At 42.0% G+C, this 21285-nt stretch overlaps 1 protein-coding gene across 1 annotated transcript in view; it reads right to left on the bottom strand.

Moving 5' to 3' along the window:
• Positions 1–21285, bottom strand: part of IKZF2 (IKAROS family zinc finger 2) — a 112387-nt gene that overhangs the window by 33750 nt on the left and 57352 nt on the right. Inside the window, exons 4-5 of the mRNA XM_026089074.1 lie at positions 16373–16639; positions 6280–6447 (exon numbers count right to left, since the gene is read on the bottom strand). Coding sequence (XP_025944859.1) covers positions 6280–6447; positions 16373–16639 — 435 coding nt within the window. The remainder of the gene's footprint in view (positions 1–6279; positions 6448–16372; positions 16640–21285) is intronic.

The raw sequence follows: 21285 nt of genomic DNA, 5'->3' as shown, positions 1-21285 counted from the left end.
CCTAATCATCTTTGTAGCCCTTYGCTGSACTTGCTCCAGTAGTGCCACATCCCTCTTGTACTGGGGAGCCCAGAACTGGACGCAGTACTCCAGATGGGGCCTCACCAGGGCTGAGYAGAGGGGGAGRATCACCTCCCTCGACCTGCTGGCAACACTCTTCCTGATGCACCCCAGSATACCATTGGCCTTCTTGGCCACAAGGGCACATTGCTGCCTCATGGTTAACTTGGTGTCCACCAGCACTCCCAGGTCCTTCTCCTCTAATACTTGTCACAGTAGTGCTCTATAGGTTAAAATGACCACACCACTTCCAGGTTCAGGTTCAGATGGGGTTTTAGTGAAACATGGGATAMAAGCTGGCTATGCAGAGGATTACACTTCACCTTCGGATGCCCAGGGGATGAAAGACCTGGTGTATCCAACAAAATCCTACCCTTGCACATATTTTGATCTTCTTACCTTCCAAAAATGGACATATAAACAATATTGAAAGCACAACACCAAAGATTTTAGAGACTCTGCAACACAGAATGAAGGCCTCTAGGTACTGGGAGCATTAATGAGAAAACAGAGCTGCTTCAGGATTGTGTAYACGCTAATAACAGTTTAGAACCTGGAGTCTGATAAGAAAATAAAATGATTTTGTGACGAGATTAACTGAATTTAACTGAAACAGTATAAGAAAACCTGAGAGAAGAAAAGCTCTGCCTGAATAAACAGAGTTTTAAGTATCTGATCAACAGAATAAATGCCCACTGGCTCATCACAACTGGGGAAAGATGCTGTTTGCTAACTTATTTGCAGAACTAGGATTTGTATGCAAAATATCACCTCCGCTCCTTCACATACTTGCTTGGTTTTTCAGATGGGGTCCTACGTGTTCATATGAAATTTTTTCCCATTCACAATGTATTTAAGTCAGTCCAGCTCAGGGTGTAATGAGAATTTCAGGTCCCAAGATTCTTCTAATTATGATGTTCCCATCCTCAAAAATGTGGTTACAGAGTAGATACTGATTTCACCTGGGCCTTTTGAGAGTGGAGGTGTTAACAGTGGTAAAAGTCTCTTCAAAATGAAAAYAGCAGTTTAAAACAAACTGTTCATTATTCTTAATAACCACCTTTACCACTGTTTCAATAATTCTCATTGGTTTTTGACAGGCAGGGCTTCACACAGTGTGTTTTTCAGCACCTGAAACGTGCTTGTTCACCCAGCTTTTCAGCTGGACTGGGACACTCATAGGTGGGCCGACTCTCTCAGATACATACTGAGTCAGGTGCTTTGTCAGAATTCGGAACCAGGTTCCTTCTGCCTCTGAGCACACAGTCGCACCCACAAACATCACTGCTCCTCTCCCCTAAGAAAAGATTCTACTGCCGAGAGCCATGGGCAACACAGAAGGCCGTAAAGGACGATATTAATTGCAGGCATGTGGGATGTCTAGTATGGCTCACTAAGACATGAGGAGCTGAAAAGAAAGTTCTCATGGGGAAAAAAGATAAAGAGAGAGAGAAACTTGCAAACTGAGAAATGTAAAAAGAGTTACTAAACTACCCTTCCATAATTGGGGCATCTTCCTTCTTAATTAGACATGCTACTTATCTTGTGCACTGTACATACTTTGCTAAGATCGTGCTGTTGGGAGTTTTTGCCTAGGCCTTTCTTTTCAAAACAAATGCTTCACTGCTTTTCTTTTGCAAATAAAATGATACCATTAGTTCAGTGCTATTGAAGAGCTGGGCAATAACAAACACCGTGCAGCAGCAAYGCAGGAAGAAGAGGGGGAGGAAAAAGCAAGTATTTGTTAAAAGCAGAAAAGGGAAAAATCATTTTCTAAACAGGAAAGAAGTAGCTTGGAAGCAATTTTAAAATGTATCGTGAGGAAAAGCTTCTGTGACAGGAAGAAATAACAATCTGACTATTCAGTTTTTCGGAAGAAATAAACAGTAAAACTGCTTTCATATATGAATAACACTTACATATTCCCACAGCAAGGGAACGTGATTAAAGTTGCCAAGACAAAGACTGAAAAATCAGGAAATGCTGGAATTAAGGTTGCCTGAGAAGGCTTCATTTGGCCTGTCTGTGTGTATGCATGATCAGACAGTCTTTTAATTACAAAATCAAGTAATAATTTCTCCACAGGACCATCCTTGCTTAGTGCAAAGGATGGATAGATGGTTCTCACTWAATGAAATCCTAGTCTGTATTTTGTTTACCCTCAGCACGTGATCCTATCCCTCATTTACTGCTTACTAGCCAACCGTACTCTGAAAACTAATGCATTAAATGTTTTCTATAAGCTTTTCTAGATTGCTCATCATTAGAGTCTTGATTTTCTTCATAACTATCAGAGAACTTACATTTACAAAAGTGTCACAAGGGAAGGGCTGACTTGTCTCCATTTTACACACGAGAAATTCATGTCAAAACATAATTGCTCATTTTACGTGCCCACTTGAGGACACCTGACTTTTCAGGGTAAAACAGCATCAGGTCATACGTCGTTTCTTTCAAAGTACAAGGTCATCATTTAGGTGCTTTATCCACCAGACTTAGCTGTCAGATCAACCTCCTTCCCTAAAACTTCTGCTTTGTTCATTAATCACCTACCGCAGGATTTGTCTCATCTGTCTTATAGCTGCCTGCATCTAGTTGTCCAGTTCTAGAGGATGGGGGGATATGGACATGCCTCAGGGTGAGACGGAAGGTACTTTGCAACTGTCCCCGGGAGATTAGCTTTGACTGAATGTCTTCCTCTTTGTAGACCAAAAGTTAGGCAAGGTGAAGCCAATCCCTGCTGGTTGGTCAAGTATGTCCTGCAGGACACGGCTCCCAAGTTTTGCCCCAGCCCTGTACAGCGTGTCTTTAGACCCATGTCCTGAAAGCCCACCCAGGCACTTCTCGTACCATCTGTGTAGTGGGACTATGGAGTTAATTCTGAAGACAACTCCTGAAAGTCCTACAAGTACCTTCAGGCTCATGCCCGCTCTTAGTGTATTCTACGCATTAATCTCTCCCCAGGCGTTATCCTACTGGCATCCTGAAGGCATCATTATATTCCTGAAATCAAAGAAGCAGTGTGTGGGAGGAAAATATAGACACAAAGTTCATCAGAACTGTATACGTCAGTAAAAGGTAAATAGTCGCAGAAGCAAATAACTGCAAGATAAGTCCTTAATTATTTAGGGCTAAACAGCACCAGCATTACAGATACGAAGCAATACTTTAGTAACCTCTCATTCTGGGAATACTTATATAGTAAAATAATATTCTGCATGAGAAAAGGAGGCACAATGTAGATTGTGATGTTCATAAACACTTTGACATATATAGGAAATACTACTAACAAGCATGAGCAAAAATATCCCCCCCCCAAAAAAAGGGGAGAAACTTTCAAATTAAAATTAATTTTTTTCAATTAATAGTAGTTTCAGTGATTTCAAATATCTCCGAGATGCTTCCACTAATTTCTGTTTGTAATTATATTTCCCTATTTTTTCACCTCTCCTGTCTTGCTGTATGCAACCTGCTGTATGCAAGCCTGTATTAAGCACAGGAAAAATTGACTAACTGGCAGGAGTGAGCGGGTGTAACTAAGTGATGACACAAATAAAGTGCTTTCAAATTCACAGATTGAATTACCTGGGAGGGAAAAAAAAAAAAAAAGATATACAAAATTCTTCAATTCTTTTCTTGCACAGTCTGCCTTCCATAAAGAATAAGTCATTTAAAACATTCTTGGGAAGAAAAACGTGGGTTTTTTTGATTAATAGCATTCTCTTATTCAAAGAAAAAAGGGACATACAAGATAACAAATAATATTTTTCTTACATTTTTGAAATTATGTGCCTGATTCTCAGCTGGTGCAAAATAACAGTACTTTCTCTACTTATGGGATGTAATTCCAACTTACATCAACTGAGGATCTGACCTAAAGAGCTTTCCTCTTAAAAATATAAAAATATATTCAGACTCACCTCCATTAGATATAAATGTACCACATGAAAATAACAGAGAAGTCTCATATTTCAACATAATTTTTATCCTCTTCATTCTAAATTTCATCTATCAAATATCCTCTTTTCTGGTTTGAAACGGCAGAAGAGGCGAAGATTTGGTGAAGTTTACTAAATTTTGTTATACCTTCAAGGTCTACTTACAGAGTATGATGTTTACTTTCTTAAAGCAGAAAGTGCTTGGATAGCACCCTAACGCGAAACGGTTTAAAATCTTTAGGGAATACCTACCCATCTTCTCCAAGAACCAAGTTCACATATGTGGGCATACACCAAGCAAAGCTGCCTATATGGCAGAGACAGAAAGACACCTTAACTTGCACGCTCACATTCAGACTGGCATTCTACCTTCATATAGGTGGCTGCCAGCTTTTAGGGCAACGTGCCAGGTCTTTAACTCTTCATCTGGGAGCGCTACTTTAAGAATTGCCTTGGAGAGTATTGTGGGAGCACCTGTCTGTCCCTCCTGGACCTCCGCTCAGAAGTGATGTACCTGATTAGCTAGAGTGATGGCACTTTCTCCACTGAAAACAAAACATAAAACTGCAAAGAGAGCACAGCCAAGCACAGCTAACTCAGTTAGGGAAAGAGCTCCAGTGAGACTTGTATGCCTAAGCAGCTTAGATGCTTTTTGAAAATTCCACACCTTTCCAAAAATCCCACACCTTACCTATATTTATCCTCATGCAAAAAGTACAAAGACCAGCCATATAGTTTTCACACAGGAAACACAAACAATCTCTATCAATGGCTGTATCTAGGTAACAAAATCTATATTCATATTATGAAAACAATCTTCAACCACAATGTTCATGTTTTGTAATGTGGGTTATTTTATGTCATGATTCCCTTTATTTTTTTTTAATTGTGAATATTTTTATCATGTTCTCTTTCTTACTAAATTTCAAGTTGAAACTATTGCTATGGTCAAATGTGTGAAATTACAACTCACTGTTCCACAGACGCTTCCCCTTCTGACTTTCAGATCAAATCCTCCCAGCCGACAACGCTCAAGCAATTCTCTCAGCCTAGTCCCGTGCTTGCACTCCTCGGAAGCTCAGGCATTCTTTCAGAACTACGTTAGCATCAATACAGCTACCGACATTCTCAGAAATCTACCTGGAGAACCTTACTACTTTATCCTTTCTGATTCCTGCACGTGTAAAGGCGACTCTGTACGAATCTAACAAACAAAACAATCTAACAATCTAAAAACCGAATCTAATGCTCTTATAAAACAGTAAGCTCTACTGAAGTGAGGCCAATCCTTTAGAAGAAATGTGTATAAAGAGTCAGGAAGCTCCATGATGACATTTTCACACGCAGAGTTCTGTCTGCAGCTGCACTTCAACCACGGTGTTTCAGTACTCACACATTTGCTAACACCTTAAAAAAGATCATCTGTAATAGTGTCAGTTCTAACCAGTCCAATTATCTCTGCTCATTCAACACTGAAAAACACAGTCTCCTGTAAATGGCCTGGACAGAAAAACTGAACATCCTAGGAGACAAAAACACAGCAAGTTAAGATCTTACTCAAGAACCCTACGCAAATGAGTAAGTGAGGAGGATACAGCCCCTTGGTTTAGCATATGAGGACTAGAAACACGTCCGATCCTGATCATCAGGAGTACCAAGATGACTATTAACATGCAGTCACATGATAGTAATTTCTTTAGAACATGTCAAGAAATTATACTGAGTAGACTCATGGCAAGGAAAAATCCAGTCTCTCTCCTCCACCTTCTCCTCTAGGGTAAGTGCTGTAGATGCCATGAATTAGGACTTTACAGCGAGATGCAACTGAACTAAAAACACGATTAGGATTTTGAAAGACAAGAAAGTCTCAACTTTACCAGCATATGGCATTTATTAGATGAAGAAATAGGTATGAACTGCACCAAAGCACACTTCCAAAAGCAAGAATTTATTCATTGAGATCTTTGGAATTTCACAGCCACTTTGGGGCCTACAGTGTCAAAACAATCTGACAGCAAAGTCTGGATACACCCAAGGAGACGTTCAAAGGGAAGTGTGATAGCATCAGCAGAGGAGCTCAGTTGCACAAAAGAAGAGGTGGGGCTGAACCACAACTTTTCTGATTCGCATCAAGGCTTTCCCAAAGTTCAGATCTGCATTATCTGAAGAGGATGGTACAGACCCAGAGCCACCAGGAACAGGCAGTTAGTTTCACAGCACACTTCACTCGAACAGTGACAAGAAAAGAAACAACTGGGAAGAGCAGAGAAGGCAGGCTCACCAGAGTGTGTCCTGAGGTGTCCTGTGAGGGCGTCCCTCCGTCGGCAGGCATAGCTGCAGAAGGGACATTTGAACGGTTTCTCCCCAGAGTGCAACTTGATGTGCCTCAGCAGGTTCCCCTTCTGGGTAAAAGAAGCTCCACATTGGTTACAGTGGAAGGGGCGTTCACCTAGAAGAGCAAATGGAAGGGAAAGAGCTGTCAAAAAAAAAAAGTCAGAAGATGCATGAAGCCCCTATCCCACTCTTTGTAACAGTGCTATTTTACATAGGTACTCTCCACACTAACACCCTCGTGTGGAATTTATTAAAGTTAGAGGCTGTTTCTTACGTACGACAGGCAAAGCTTCCAGTAGTGATTTGGGGCACTTCCCTTTTGCAGCATCAGCCTGAGGTGATTAAAGCAGCCTGATTTTCATAAAGTTCTGAACCTCAGAGGTTTTATCCTTCATAAAAGATGAGATCTGTTCAAAATTTAGATCCAAAGCTGTGGTTTTGTGGTATTTATCTCTATGGTTTTGCACTTATTTTTAGTACAGATCCAATCTATGTAAGTATTTAGAACCAATCATAACAATTTGTCTTGGACAGATATTCAGGTCTTTGCTTTAGACCAAATCTTTTGCTTACATTATATTTTAATTCAAATCCCTTTTTAAAGGGTGCTTTGAATTGCTAGAGTGGTGTAAAGAGATTTGATGCAAATGAGGATCAGGCCTACAAAGTTTTGGGAGGTAACAAACACTGAGAAAAATCTCACCCAAGAAAAAGGGAGAAATAAGCAAATTTGTGTTCTCCATAAAACTAATTCATGAGATTTCTTTGACGCAAAAAATTTTAGGCTTTSGTTTTTTTCTTTTTTTTTTTGTTTAAACAGAGACTCAATTCCTTACCCTCTCCCTTCACTCCATACATTCATGCACACACACAAAGACTATGGTAATGCTAAACGTTCATAGTTGCCCTGAATGGCTGGGACTGGGAGTGTAACAAAACACCCCAATTTTTCTTTAGGTAAAAAAAACTGACAGACTTGCAAAGGTTTTGGGCAATGACATGAAAACCATACTTTATGCCACCATTTGTTGAGGACACTCGGTCTGTCTCAACATTTTTGGGCACACATTCAACTCCAATCGTGTACACATCCTGCTGGGTACAGTGCAAATCAATAGGGCAGAAGCATACATCTCATGCTGGCCATTTGCTTAAGCGCTTTACTGCAGCTAGGCTTTAGAGATACCAATATGTTTTTACCAGCTAGGGCCCTAATTCAACAAGGTTCTTGCACATCAGATTTCAGATGTAAGCACTCATTCATTTCTTGAGCATATCACCTATTACAGAGCCTTGGTCAAATTATGGTGGGATGTTCTGAGGATGAATTAGCTACCCTGAAGCACAGCTCTCATGAAAAATTACCATTCTGCTATCTGTCACATCTTTCCAAAACTTTCTTCAATTGCCTTAAAATGATCACTCTCTTGCTGGACAAAATTAATGGTACCTTTTTATCAAAGTAGTTCACATGTCTAGTGTAAATTCCAACATATGTCTGTTGATTCAAATGGAAGGAGAGGGAAGAAGAGAACTCTTCAAAGAGAGCTCGTACAGATGTCCTCTAGCAATCCTTGCTTTGCTGGTTTAAATCACTGCCAGACATTATGGTTCAGCAAGTAAGGGCAGCAGATGGGAATGTGTGCCATATATATTTGCCATACCTCTGCAACTCCAGTTCACATGTACTAGCTGGAAATAATTACATCTTAAACCACTGCAGATTCACTGAAGAAAATACTAAGGCTCCTGCAACCTTCCCAAGAACATCATGAAGTAATAATAGGAAACTGGGGCACAAACCTCTTTCCAGTAAGCTGAATGTGAGCTCACTGGAATTGATAAAAGAGTTTGTGTTTTTCTAAAGTTTCACAATACACTTTAAGGACCTGATTAGCCATCATCATCATCTTTTGTAGCATTCTGAAATGCCCATAACTGAGATATGTAAAGAGTTTGCCTTAGGAAAAAAAAAATATATTTTTTTTCTTTTCTGTTTTACTTTCGCTGTCTGAACAAACAGGCAAAACCCCTTCCTTTCACACGTTTCTCAGTATTCAGGAATGATAGCTTCAGTTTCAGGATGACAACATAAAAGAAGACAGCAAGTTTCTTATCGAGTCTGAAGTCTTTCCTTTCACTCCCTGCTGTATTTAAAACTGTGCAGTTGATGTGTTTTACCCACCGCATCACCAGCTTATCTTTGATATTCTTGGAGGCCACATATGAGCAAGTATTATTCCTCAATAAACTGGCAGCTGAAGAGACGCCGAAAGCCTTCGGCCCCGAATTCAAATAATCACCACACTATAGTTCAGCAGCATCACAAAGTCACCAATAGTCTGCTCCTTTCTTGCCACAGACACAACCCGATACAATAGCACGTTTTACCTTAACTAATCTGATACTCTCTATATCTAACTTAAAATCAGCATGAATTGCTGTTTCCTACTGGTTTAAATCAGGGTAAATAACTCTTTTGATCTGTTTATTATACTTGTGCCCAATCACTTGTTTCCTGCCACTTGTTTAAACTGCAGGCGTGTGGGATGACAATTCATTTTAGTCCCACATTTGCACTACTGATTAACAGCTTTTACATTCAGTATAGTTAACCTGAGAGGCAGTTATCTAATAGAAGGGCACACATAAAAAGCAAAGACTGAATAGCAAGACGATGTGGCAGGTTCTCCAAAAACTCTGYGGTCTGCTGCCCACCTCAGATTCTAGCAAACCAACCTCCTGTACCACTTCGACGCCTTATTGCTGGGTGGGGAAGCCTGTTTTCCACTTCTTCCTCCTGCTCCCCTCTCCTGGCAGGTTTGTCAGCAGTTCTCTGGTATTACCGTTATTTCCTAATAGATAAAATAACGTCCCTGACACCCTGGTACGCTTAGCTTACGCTTCTGAGAAAAGTGAAAGGTTTCCTTCGCAGGCTGAAATTAGTCGTSCTTCAAACTAAGGGCCACTAATAACAACTACGCCACATTCTAAGATTCAGTTAATAATAATCAAAACGGATCCTTTATGAAGGATTATCAGGCCAGGCTTAGGTAGGCCTCAAACAGTGGTACGGGAYGGTAGCAACCTGGCTGCCACGACGTGGAGACTTGCACACAAGAGCACTCAGTTAAACAGGGGTCTTTGGACTTCCACGGCATCTAAGGGCCTTTTTCCTCTACAGGGCAGTCCCTGACTCACATCAGCAAATGGGCTTAAAAAATTTTGGGGGGAGGTGACTGCAGCACAGACATATCAGAAACTACAGAGCTATTAAACAGGTTGCACACATGACTATAGCAGGCTCGTGACAAATATAAGCCCAGTGTGCATTTCACCATTTATAATTATCTGTGTATTTACCTTTTGACTCTMCATGCTTATACTGATTTATTAAAATACAAACTCCTTTTAAGAAGGACATGTACTTAAGTGTGACCAAGAGAGCTTCTTAACACTGGACAGTAGAAATAAGTATGTTAATGTAAAATATTTTTAGTCTACTTCAAGTATTAAATGTTTTCTCTATTTTAAAGCTAAAACAGGGCAGAAAAATCTCAAAGCCAAATGATTAAAGAGAAATAAAAACCCTGCGTGGGGAGAAGGGAAGGTACAGCTAACCAAACAAAAAAGATGTTTCTTTTCAGCTCCAGATTTAAGATATAAAGTCAGACAAAACCAAGAAAGCCTGAAAAATACTTTCAGTTCTCAGCAGAGAGAATTGAATTATATAAAGTTACTTCAGGAAGGGACAAGGCAAGCTAAGCCAGAGCTGCAAACTATTATCTTTCCTAAAGGCTTAGTGACAGGGGCTTGTGCCAGGGAACAGCTCTGTTAATTTAAACAAAATTGCAGGCTTTTACAGTTTTATAGTTAAATAAACTATTAACAGGTTTGATTTCAAATATTTACAACCAAGTTACAGTAAAATCCTGATGAAACTTCCAAATTCATTGCCTAACATGCATCCATTATAGCTATTTCTTCTCCATAGAGAGTAGCAGTGAAATGTTACTGTTATTTAGACGCATTAGTATCTAGAGCCCACAAGTGCGCTTGCTGCTGTGTAAACAAATATGAAAATGAAAAGTAAAGCGGACCAAGGGGGTCTGGGGTATTAACAAGACATGGTCCTATCATAAATAACTTTAGTTATATGGTATCTAGCTGGAGACTTCATAGTAAAAGAAATGAATACTGGCCATCTGATACAACCTGAAACCAGGAGAATGAACCTATTAACTTCCTATTAATAATTTCCACATTTTACCATGCATATTTTGAACTGTATTTCAAAAAGCAGACCAACTCCTTTTTCTGCTTAACTGGAACACTTCCCTGTACAATAACTCTCCCTTACTGCCTTAGCACGGAAGCGCTGCGCAGAAGTTTCAGTATGAGTTACTCTTCTTTGTAATTCACACCAGTGCAAAATAGATCAGTGACATTTTGTGTATCAAAACACAAATTTAACCGAGGACGAAGAGTATATCCAAAACTGTTCAAACGTTTTTAAACAAGAGTCTGTCCCAAGCAGTTGGCAATATATTTGAGAAGAAATTCATAACTCTCCAAAGAGAGCTAAAATATTTTAAGTTTTCTCTATTTCGAATCAATTGCTTTCCTGAATCAGAAGTGTTATGTTGTTTTCTACAGCTTAAAATCTTTAATGAAAAATTTGGGAACGGGAAACCGATTTCCAGTCTCACGTGTTTTTTGAAACACACTACGCCCGCAGACCTCGCAACCAAAGGAGATTTAGATTTTCATAACCCTTGTAACTTTTGTCCCACTGAACTCAAATTGAGCTGTTCACAGAATAATACACTGGTCATCCTCATCAACAGTGAGGYCTCTTTATTTCTACATCAGTGTTCAAGTCTCTTCATGGGAAGATTTTAATTACTTTTTTTTTTTTAACATCAATTTTAAAGTCTCTTTACAAAACCAAGGAAAGCGAAGATGGAGTCCTTCTAAATATAAGAATCAGGTCCTTGTTAAATATATAGCTGAGATTTCTGCCTTTTATGCTTGACACACACTTCTGATACAAAACGGATTTCTTAGGTACTTTTAAAAAAGCATTTTTTTAACCTCTTAATGCAAAATTACTATGCCCATGCAGCTGCAAGAAAGTATTTGCTCATACTAATAATACTGATTTCTACCCTTCCATAGCAGGCTTTTTGTTAATATTCAGTTAAATGAAACACTTCTGATTCATCAGATGGTGCAACTGCTGTGATTCTGTTTTGTCCCAGGAGCACAAAGGAAATGCGAGCAGCACTGCTAACGTACTGACAGGCAACAAGTAGCAATGTGCCTTTACCCAAGCAAAATACAGAGCAGCAGAATTTGTTCCATTTCTCTACTTGTTTTTCTGGAGACTATCTAGTCTATACACTTACTGTTCTATTAGATTCATTTAACTGGCTGCACAGCACTCACAACCAGTGATTTCAGTTGCCTCTTGTTGAGAAAGTCCTACTTCCAGACAGGGCAACTTATTACAAAACAGTAGTGACAAATCCCTCATGAAAAATTCCTGGGAAATCTTGGGTGATTTCCAAGTGTCCTCTGTATTTATGACCACAGTCTTAAAAGAGAACAAATCCTTAAGTGAATGGGTGAAACTATCAGAAGGGCTTAGCTTCTGAGTACTAAGAGTAAAATACACCCTTATATAGAGAGCAATTTTGAAAATTTCAGCTCTCCTCCTTATGCCTAAGTAAGAAATGAGACTTTTAGAAAAATTAGACAATTTATTTAGGAAGGTAAGTAGAAAATACCACTTTTAGAAATTTGGCCCTACAGTTTTTGTTTCAGTGCCAAGTCAATTCATATTGCCAGAGGTAGGACTCTGCACTAGGTTACAAATTACAAATTAAACCAAATAAAACCTTTCTACTAGAAGAATAAGACAAGCAGTCCAAAGGAGTTAATTGTAATGTGTTAATAATGACCATTTGTTTAAATTCATTCCTGGTTAACCACTTTAAGCAYAGAAATCTGAAAAACATGATTGGGTTTTCCTCGTTTATTGATTGTGTCCCAAAAGTCTGAACCCTGCATGAAAAAAAGAAAACCATTCAGAGTTACAGCGCCGTGTATGTTCAATTATAATGCAATCCACGTTAAAGCAGAACTTGAAAAACTTCCTCCCTGGCACATGATGTATCTCATTTCACTGACTTCGTGGCACCAAGATGCATGTGAAATGCAAGCAAAGATCTGAGATGCTCCTGAAGTTAGCATCCCAGGAAACACAGAAATAATACTTCAGCAGCACCAAGCGAGCGTGGGGTGAGACCGCTGTCCCCTTTGCCTGCCGAGCCCTACCTTGCACCCCCTGACGCCCGGGGGGCCGTGGTGCCAACGGGCAGAGCACTTCACGGGGCCTCAAACCAGAACCGAGGCAGTAAGAAATTTTAATTCTGGCCCACTGGGAAAGAGCCAGAAGAGGCGAATAATCACTGGAGTTCCTTTCCGTTACCTCAGACAAATTGGATTATTGACCTTAACTTCTTCCTCTCCTCTTTCCTCAGTACTCCCCGACACAAGCGCCCCGAGTATCCCACGACAATATTATGTGACCAGTCATCTCCCGCAGTGACAAAAAACGCCGATAAGGAAATTCTGACCAAAAGAAAATAGTATGGGAGAGGAGGAAAACAGATCAAGCCTAACACGCTACTTTCCTGACATGAGTGGGTGGCATGCGTGGGAGGGGGCGGGGGGTTCCCAGCTCACTAAAGCAGCGAGTGCATCACACTTAATTCCTGTATTGAGCGTTTTATTTATTTTCTGTCAGCAATGACAAATAAATAGAAAGGCTTTCTCCTGATGGCCATGCAGATTACACAAATGCTTTACCTGAACTGCCAGGGCCTCAGAGAAACACCGTGCCGCGCGGTATCAGACGCGCAGCACCAGGGGCTCCGCTGCGGAGGAGCCAGGGACCACAGCAGGGGCATCGCTCCCCGGCTCTGTCTAGCATGGGGGAGACCTCCGGCATCAGAGCGAACGGCTGCGCCAGCGTATGAGCGATGGGACACAAAACTCATCCGCTCGCTCTGGCCTTCTCTGTGGCACAGATTATCTTCCGCCTCCCTGCAGGCGAGCGAGCTGTCACAGCGAGGCAAGGGACGACGACCGCTCCTCRGCCACAGAGGAATAACCAAGCCAAGCTGCGCCCCTTCACGGCCGTAGCACAGCAGAGCCATGCTGCTTTACAGCTCGCCTGCGTAAGGGAAGCCGCAGCCTTGTCCCAGCACACATGCAAATGCAGCCTCTACTATGGACCGCAGTATTTTGTGTGATTTGCGTAGAATGCCGTCAGGTTTTTGAGAAGGGAAAAGCGCTTTCATTTTTGCCAATGCAAACAACAGGGCAGGCCTTGCTTTGGCTGCGTACAGATAAGAGGGAGAGTAAGGCAGGAGTCAGCTCCCAAAGAGTACGCGAATTGGCCATCAGAGGTAAGGACTAACGTGCCACCTGCGTTAGTTGATGAAGAATATCACCCGTTTCCACTCACCAGGTCAACGGCCCTTCCCTTCCCCGTTCTCMCTTGGGCTGCAAAACCAGGCTGCCCACAGGCAGCTCCTCCCAGAGCGAGGGCCAGCCCAGCTCGCCTGGCGGCTGAGGAAGTGCCAGCATATTGTGAAATACTCCACTTTAAGGGATAGCTATCAGGATGTTAAAAATACTCCTTATAAATCAAGGATGCGGAAATCCAAGCAAAATTCTCCTTCTGTTGTGGACAGTGAGGCAGCAGCATGTATTAAAAAACAAACAAACAAAGTGGGGAAAAAAAATCCCCCGCAAAATTTGCCAAACGGATTACCAATTAGAGCACCAAGCTGCACATTGAAAGGACTGCCATTTCGATATGCTTGAAATCATCTGTATAGAGCAATGCATCACAGCTCCTGCGCTCAGAGGGGAAAAGAGTCATAGCTCTATAAGGATCCATCAGGAGCCCAAAGGGAAAAGCCACTAGTTATGTAGTTCCTACCTACACTGTTACACACATACACATGTACAGTTGTCCCTGCCTGCACACACAGATGAGATTTTGCTCTGTTCACTTTGAATTTGCATGTTTTGTTTAAAATGAAAAAAGGCAGCCTGACTGTATTTCAAAGATGTGGTAGTTACTCAATATCTCCGAAAAATGCAGTCCATTTAATTAAGTACCTAAATTTAAATTTAGCATGTCTAATTTAGCCATTCAAGTTCAAGTATGTGGACTCTGATGCACCTACAATACATATGCTCACATATACGCAAGCGCCAAAGAAAACTTTTAGGGAGGTTGAAAGCTGGGTACTCAGTCTGTTACATTTTCTGCCGCAACACTCTCTTTCCCTTTCCTAGTGAGAGCACGTCAAATTGTTAATCAAGATTTTGGTTCTCCAGCTAATGCTTTTCCCCTGTTGTAATTGCTGTCTAAAATCATGAACGTATCATAAATGATACTGCAATGCTTTGCATTATACATTTATGCTAAGTTATTATCAATACAACTTATATACAGGGCATTAACTATGTAATATATATTTATTATTTCTCTGCTCAGAATTTCTATTGATTTCTTCCCCATCAAGTGCACACTACTTGACTGCAAACTACTAGGTTTACAACAGGATTATACAGTCTTTTCTTACCCTACCTTAAAACCCCACTTTTCTTTTTATATCCTAGCAGATATCTCACAGTTACAGTGAGAGCACAGACTTTCTCTCACCCCATTAAATAATACTGGAGAGAGATAAAAAATGAAATATCTTTCATTTTGTCCAAAAATACGAAGAACACAAACACCCCCTGAGGCTCCAATACAGAACCCTGTGCTTAACCTTAATAAGATTTAAGCATGTGTCTTAAGTTAAGTATATATTGTAGCACTTTAGGTGACTTACATGTGCTTAAGTCTCATAAAAGTTAAGCACAATGCTTAAGCGCTTTTTTGAATCAAAGGCTCTGCCAGATAGACTCTAAGATTTAACAGCATTGTCTTCTGGCATCATCTGTGCTTTTTTGCTGTTGGAAATAACTAACTTCCACCTCAGCAGAGGTAAGCGTGTACTAGTCCCATAGTTATCTCAGCTTGCAGTTTGCTGAATTAGCTGAAACTCCCCTGAAATTTCCTGTTTTCTGGCCATGTGGTGACAAAGCAGTAACACCTCGAACTAGTGTAGCTGAACTCAGGAGGAACCATCTTTCAGGGCCCAAAGACGCAATCAGCACACAGCAAAGGTTTTGTCTTCCTCTTGACCTCTCAAATCCATAAGCCTAGTAAGCTATTTTGGCCTCCAACCACTAGGAGTAGTAACAGTAATAAATGATAGGAGAATGGAAGCATTAAAAAACAATGCAAGAATGGTATCTGCTTGGCCGGGGGGGCGAAGCGCTAGCCCAGGAGGGCAGTTCAGGTGAGGTTTTCCTGATGGAGCTGTCACGCGACAAGCAGCAAGCCCCCACCGGCACCAGGATTGCTAGGTAAGGCGTGTCCTCTGTGGGGTTTGGTAAGCCCAGGCTTGCCAGGTCACCCACGTCCATGCCCAGCCACCTGCAGAGGATTAACGGGACCCCCAGAAAGCTGTTGGCACCGTCTCCCTGTGATCAGCTGCCAGAGGCCTCTCCAGAAAACTCTGTGAGGCTCAACTTGAAGGACCCAAAACCTTGCACATGCACACACACACACACACACACACACCAGCCCGCCGCCACCCAATGATGGAGAATTACTCTCACCATCTTGCTGCTGGTCAAGAACAGTAAAAAGGCTGATTTCCAGGCTTCTGTGCTGCTCTTAAGAAGCGAAGGCTGGTAATCAATGCCAAGAAAGCATCCTGCTTGCCAGCAACACAGCATCACCCAAATGTAGGGAGCAGGGGGAGAACCAAAACAACACAGCGCTTCTTTTCCCTCCCCAGCCTCCTGCTACCCACGAATGAAAAGGGAAGAGAGAATAATTGTCAGGTAACATCAACATCAGATGCCACAGGCAGTCATCAGATTTTCTTTCAGCTGCTTACCAGTGTGGCTCCTTTTATGTACCATTAGCACATTGGGCCCAATGCAAACCATGCCACAGACGTCACATTTCAGTTTACCATTCGGAAGCCGGATTCCTCCCTCGCTCGATAGCTCCTGGATCTTTCTGTTATCCACCACCTCGTTATTCTCAGCAAGGGGCTCTTCCAGGCTGCTTCCTTCATCATGAGCCCTGATCTCATCTTCCTGACACAGGGGCTTCCTGTCAGATTCCTCATCACTTTGCATTTCTAGCTTTACTGAATTTGCTGAAATAAAAAACAATAATAATTAAAAATGTGTATTTTCTAAGTTCCCAGCTGCTAATACCATGACAAATTTCTACTGTTACTGGTACTGAAGCATAGTCTAGAGGCTCAAAGCAACACAAGGGCCTCGTTGTACCAAGGCAGTGCATTCACAAGTTACACATGAATCCTCCCTCAAAGCCTATTCTTTTTTTTTTTTTTTTTTTTTAATTCCTGCTCTCTATTTTACACCTAAGAAATTAAGGCTGGCTGACACAGAGACCTACCAAAAGTTGCAGAGATTACATAGCAGGCTTGAGAACTGAATACTGATCTCCTGCTTCTCAACCTGAAACACAAAACCTGTCTTCCTTCCTTTCAAGGAACCACCGAAGTCGAAGCTGCAAGAGCAGAGTACATCAATTGGACACGGACACTACTTCCTCCAGATCTCTCCTGCCTTGTGTTAGTGCACCGAGACACAGAAGTCTTTCAAAGAAACGGCATTGCACTATCACAGTCAGTTCACAGAAACAAGCCCACTTCACAAGCAAGACTGTGCAAAACGCCTGGACCTAATGAAGCTTGTGGGCTGTGTCGGAAATCTCCAAAACACCATGCTTGCACAGACAAGTTTCCTGATGGAGGGGAGAGAATCTCTATTCAAGCTTCTACTGCTTTTTTGCTACCATCTTCTGATTCACGTAAATGGGACATTGCCAAGGCAAACAGACCTGAAGTGAGATGTAATCTGCTGGCTTATTTACATCCGCAAGTGAAATAAGTGCAGTTCAAGATCTTTCAGATCTGCCTGTTTAGCCTGCTGGGCTCACCACTGTCTTCTACGATCCTTAGGTCACAGTACAAATCTTCTATAACTAGCAAGAGCTTGTGGGATCAGCAAATCTTTAAAGAAAAATAAATGCAGCAGGCTTTTTCATGTAGTGCTCTCAGCACAGGAGTCTTAACGACCAGGCACCCACATCTCAATGTTTTGACGGTTGGTGGAAACTGCTGAATGGACTGTCCCAGAGTCACACTCTCCATCCACACAGTCAGCCAGAAGGCAAGCCCACGTGCCTGTTTCTATAAGCCTAGATCCTGCTGAGGGGTTTTAAAAGGAGGTGATTCAGCCTTCATATCTAAGCAGTCTTTGACCTCTGTACTAAGGCCATTAGCACGAGTGCCAATGACAGCAGTGGATTTGGAACGCAAACGTGTGCCCCGGAACTGGCCGGGTGTCCCTGAGCTCCTCGCAGGTGTGCTCCRGAGCAGCCGCTCGCCTCGCCGAGGCTTGAGAACCAGACAGGAGAACTAGAAGTAAATGTGTCTCATCACTGTGAGTCAGCACAGTTTCAAACAGCTGTCCTGGTAAAATCAGAAGAACTAACCCTATTAGTTACACTTTCTCCTGTGTCTTCTTTTCTCCCCTTTCCTTCCTCCAAATTTACAGTTAAAGAAAACACATGGCGCAGAGACTGATGTTGATGTTGCAATGCTAAACCATTATTGTTACCACTAGGCAAAGCACAATGAAAGGGASAAAGGCAGCAGAGCCCAAACAATGGCAAGATGCTGCCTTTTAACCATAACATTGTTGAAATACATCTTCCGCTATTCATCGAGACACTAATGGGAGCTAAGGAATGAAARTACTGTTACAGCAAAGCCCATCCAGAACAAGGACACAGACAGATCACAGCAGACTAATATCAGCACAGGCTCTGTCATCAAAATGTTTTATAAGTACAAAATACCCGAGCACGTCATTTATAGAAGGGAATTGATATTTTGTTGCCACAGAGATGCATTTATTGTTTAAAAAAGAAACAATGGCACATAGAGCGCTCAACTGTGACTTAGCTACAACCTCTGCTGAGGGGGCAGCGCACAGCTGTACTGTCCTAGGGGCAAGCTGGCTATTTCCACCTACATGCAACGTGGTAGGAAGAACACTGGCCCCCAGGGACAGCTCTCTGCTCCATGGTGCTAACCCTGGGACAGATAGTTCACGTTGGGAAATATGCAGAAGAAAACAACTTCTTGCACCCAAACCTGGTCATAAAAAAGATCTCCTATTTTTTGCATGATTCTACTCCCTGCAAAAGGACAAAACACAGTTTTCTAAATAGCTTCCTCTGCAAGATAACTACCACCTCAACAAGAAGAAGAAAGGCACAACTTGGTCAATGGGAGGGTGTTTGCATGGACAAGAACCCATGAAGGAAGTAAATGTGAGGATCTAGAGAACATTAATTACTTCATGCCATGGAGCATGTGTTCTCCACATGCAAACTTCCCATTGGGGCCAGTGTGAGGGGCCTGTTCCCGTGGAAGCTCGGGAAGCAATCTGGCATTTGCTGTGAAGCCTGCCCGCRAGCGGGTGCTGCAGCATAGCCATGACGCTCCCCATAACCAGGAAGACGGACCCTCAGCAGAGGGCTCAGCAGAAGGGAGGAAGAGCAGGAGCTTTGCCAGCTTTGTGGGCTAGGAGCAAGAAACCAAGGTCCTAGGCCCAACACCCTGCGTAAAGCCCATGTCTGTGATTCATGGACAATTTTAGAGCTAAAGAACGCCAGTTCCCTCTAATAATAGCAGCCTTTTGGGGTATTTAGCAAGCGTGAGAGTGAAGCCCAAATAAATGGTTTGCTGTCTGCAGAAGGATTCAAGACACTTGGCCACACAAGTAACTACAATAGAGCCAGGAATAGAGCTCTGCTCTCCTCACGTAAAACCCTAGATTGCTACCACAAGACTGTGCATTCTCCTTGCACAGTAATGCACAAAATAACCAAAAAACCCTCATACCAATGGTGTGCATTTATAGATACTTGCAAGAGAGAGAGAAAGGAAAGAGTTTGTACTTTACATGTCTCCTTACATTACTTGCATAATTTTCTGTCTCACCCGTTTTGACATGGAATAATAAACACTTGATTGCAATGAGTGCGGAGCACCCCTGGTTCCCATTCAAGTCTGTGCACCTCAGGTTGCTCAGCACCTATAAAAGCAAGGGTGTAAGAGCTTACAGACTAGGGGAAAATACAGTAAGTGATCTTCCGGTGTTTCTTTCTGCTGAATGCTGGCTTTCACCCAATAGGATAAACAGCACAACAAAACAGAGTGAGTTGTTTGCTGAAATGCAACCTTCCAAAACACCCGGTGCTCCCAAACTYCTGAGAACATAGCTCACAAAGTCTAAGCAATTCCTCTCACATCTTTAACAATATTTCAGCTATTCTGGGAAGTTGTGCAGGTTATTAACTGTTCTCACTTCCCTCACCTCCCTCACCTTAAACACACACCGTTGCCTTTGCCATTTTCAGAAACCCTCCGCTAGCTCTTGTTGCTGTGCAAAGGTTTCCTTCAGCTGGGACTAATTGCAGGTCTCCAAGGAGGGGAACACTGGTGCAGCAGGGATCACCTCAGCTCTGCGCAAGGGCTTTGCTAATCAGGTCATCTCTGCTGCCTTACATCATACTGCCGTATATATTAGGCCAATGCGATAGCCTGCGCACAAACATGCACTTAAATTACATGGCGTTTATTTTCTCTGTTCTCAGCCAGCCTTTGAAACTACAACCATTTTATGGAACTGTCTTTGTTTTCACCTACAGCCACAAACTCAGAGAGAATAATGAACTTTGCTACAAAGAGAAAAGAAGTATGAAGGAACATTTGGGGCTATCCTTTATCATGTACAGTCTCCACATCAAAATTTCACCCCAGGTTCCTTTGTCTTTCTTGTTCACGCACTTGCTAAAAGTGGCAGGCTTTCTCTTCCTTGGCAAAGCAAAGCATAAATAAGTAAATGGATTTTTTTTTTTTTTAAGTTTTTGGCACTCTCCCTAAAAAGTCACAGCAAAAGAGATAGCAGGGATAAACAGCAATCCAGCATACTGCAAAAGCATGAACTTGAAGTCAAACATTTCCCCCCAGTTAGTTCAAGTTCCTTCCACTTTTTCTCCACTCTGTGTCATATACCACCTCCTGTCCATAACAGCACCTTGCAGAGAAAGAGATCAGCAGCCACAAAAGCTTCTACTTATGAACAAGAAGCTAATGGGACATATTTAACAGACCACACAGCAATTTTCTTCCCTTTCTTTTCCATAGCACCAACCAGCTGATCCCGAATCACACTTTATCTTGAGTGGCCAAATTGAAAACAATTATTGTTAATGTCTCATAAGTGCTAATTAATCTGCAATTCCCTATTAAACAGCATTTTGGCAAGTCTTCAGTACCAAAATATTTTCTTCACCCACAAATTAGAGCCGCTACAAACCAGAAGTTGGATGATCCACCTAAGAAAAATATGCCTAGTATTTCATCCTCTGTCATGGAAATTCATTTCATGTCAAAAGTGACACCTTGAAAAAAATCCCTCAGGGCTTACTGAGAGATCTGATGGGCTGGGAAGCACAGCACTGGTCATCTTTTTGGGAAAAAAAGCAAGCTAGAGTGTGAATCTCACTATGGAACAAAATTCCTTCTGTACAACAGCACAGGGAGCAGGCTGCAGGCCCATGCCCCTCTGTCTCCTCTGCCATCCGCTATCCCAGGTCACTGCTTATTTTGTCTGTGGCCTTGGAAAACCAGGCTGGCTGCTGTCACCAAGGGTTTGTGGTCTCCAGCTAGAGGTTAGCTTTTCCTGGCAGCAGCGA

The sequence above is a fragment of the Apteryx rowi genome, unplaced genomic scaffold, assembly GCF_003343035.1.
Source record: "Apteryx rowi isolate R43461 unplaced genomic scaffold, aptRow1 scaffold_12, whole genome shotgun sequence".
Taxonomy (NCBI): domain Eukaryota; kingdom Metazoa; phylum Chordata; class Aves; order Apterygiformes; family Apterygidae; genus Apteryx; species Apteryx rowi.
Note: the sequence above shows the minus strand (reverse complement) of the source record. Positions and strands in the feature narration are given on the sequence as shown.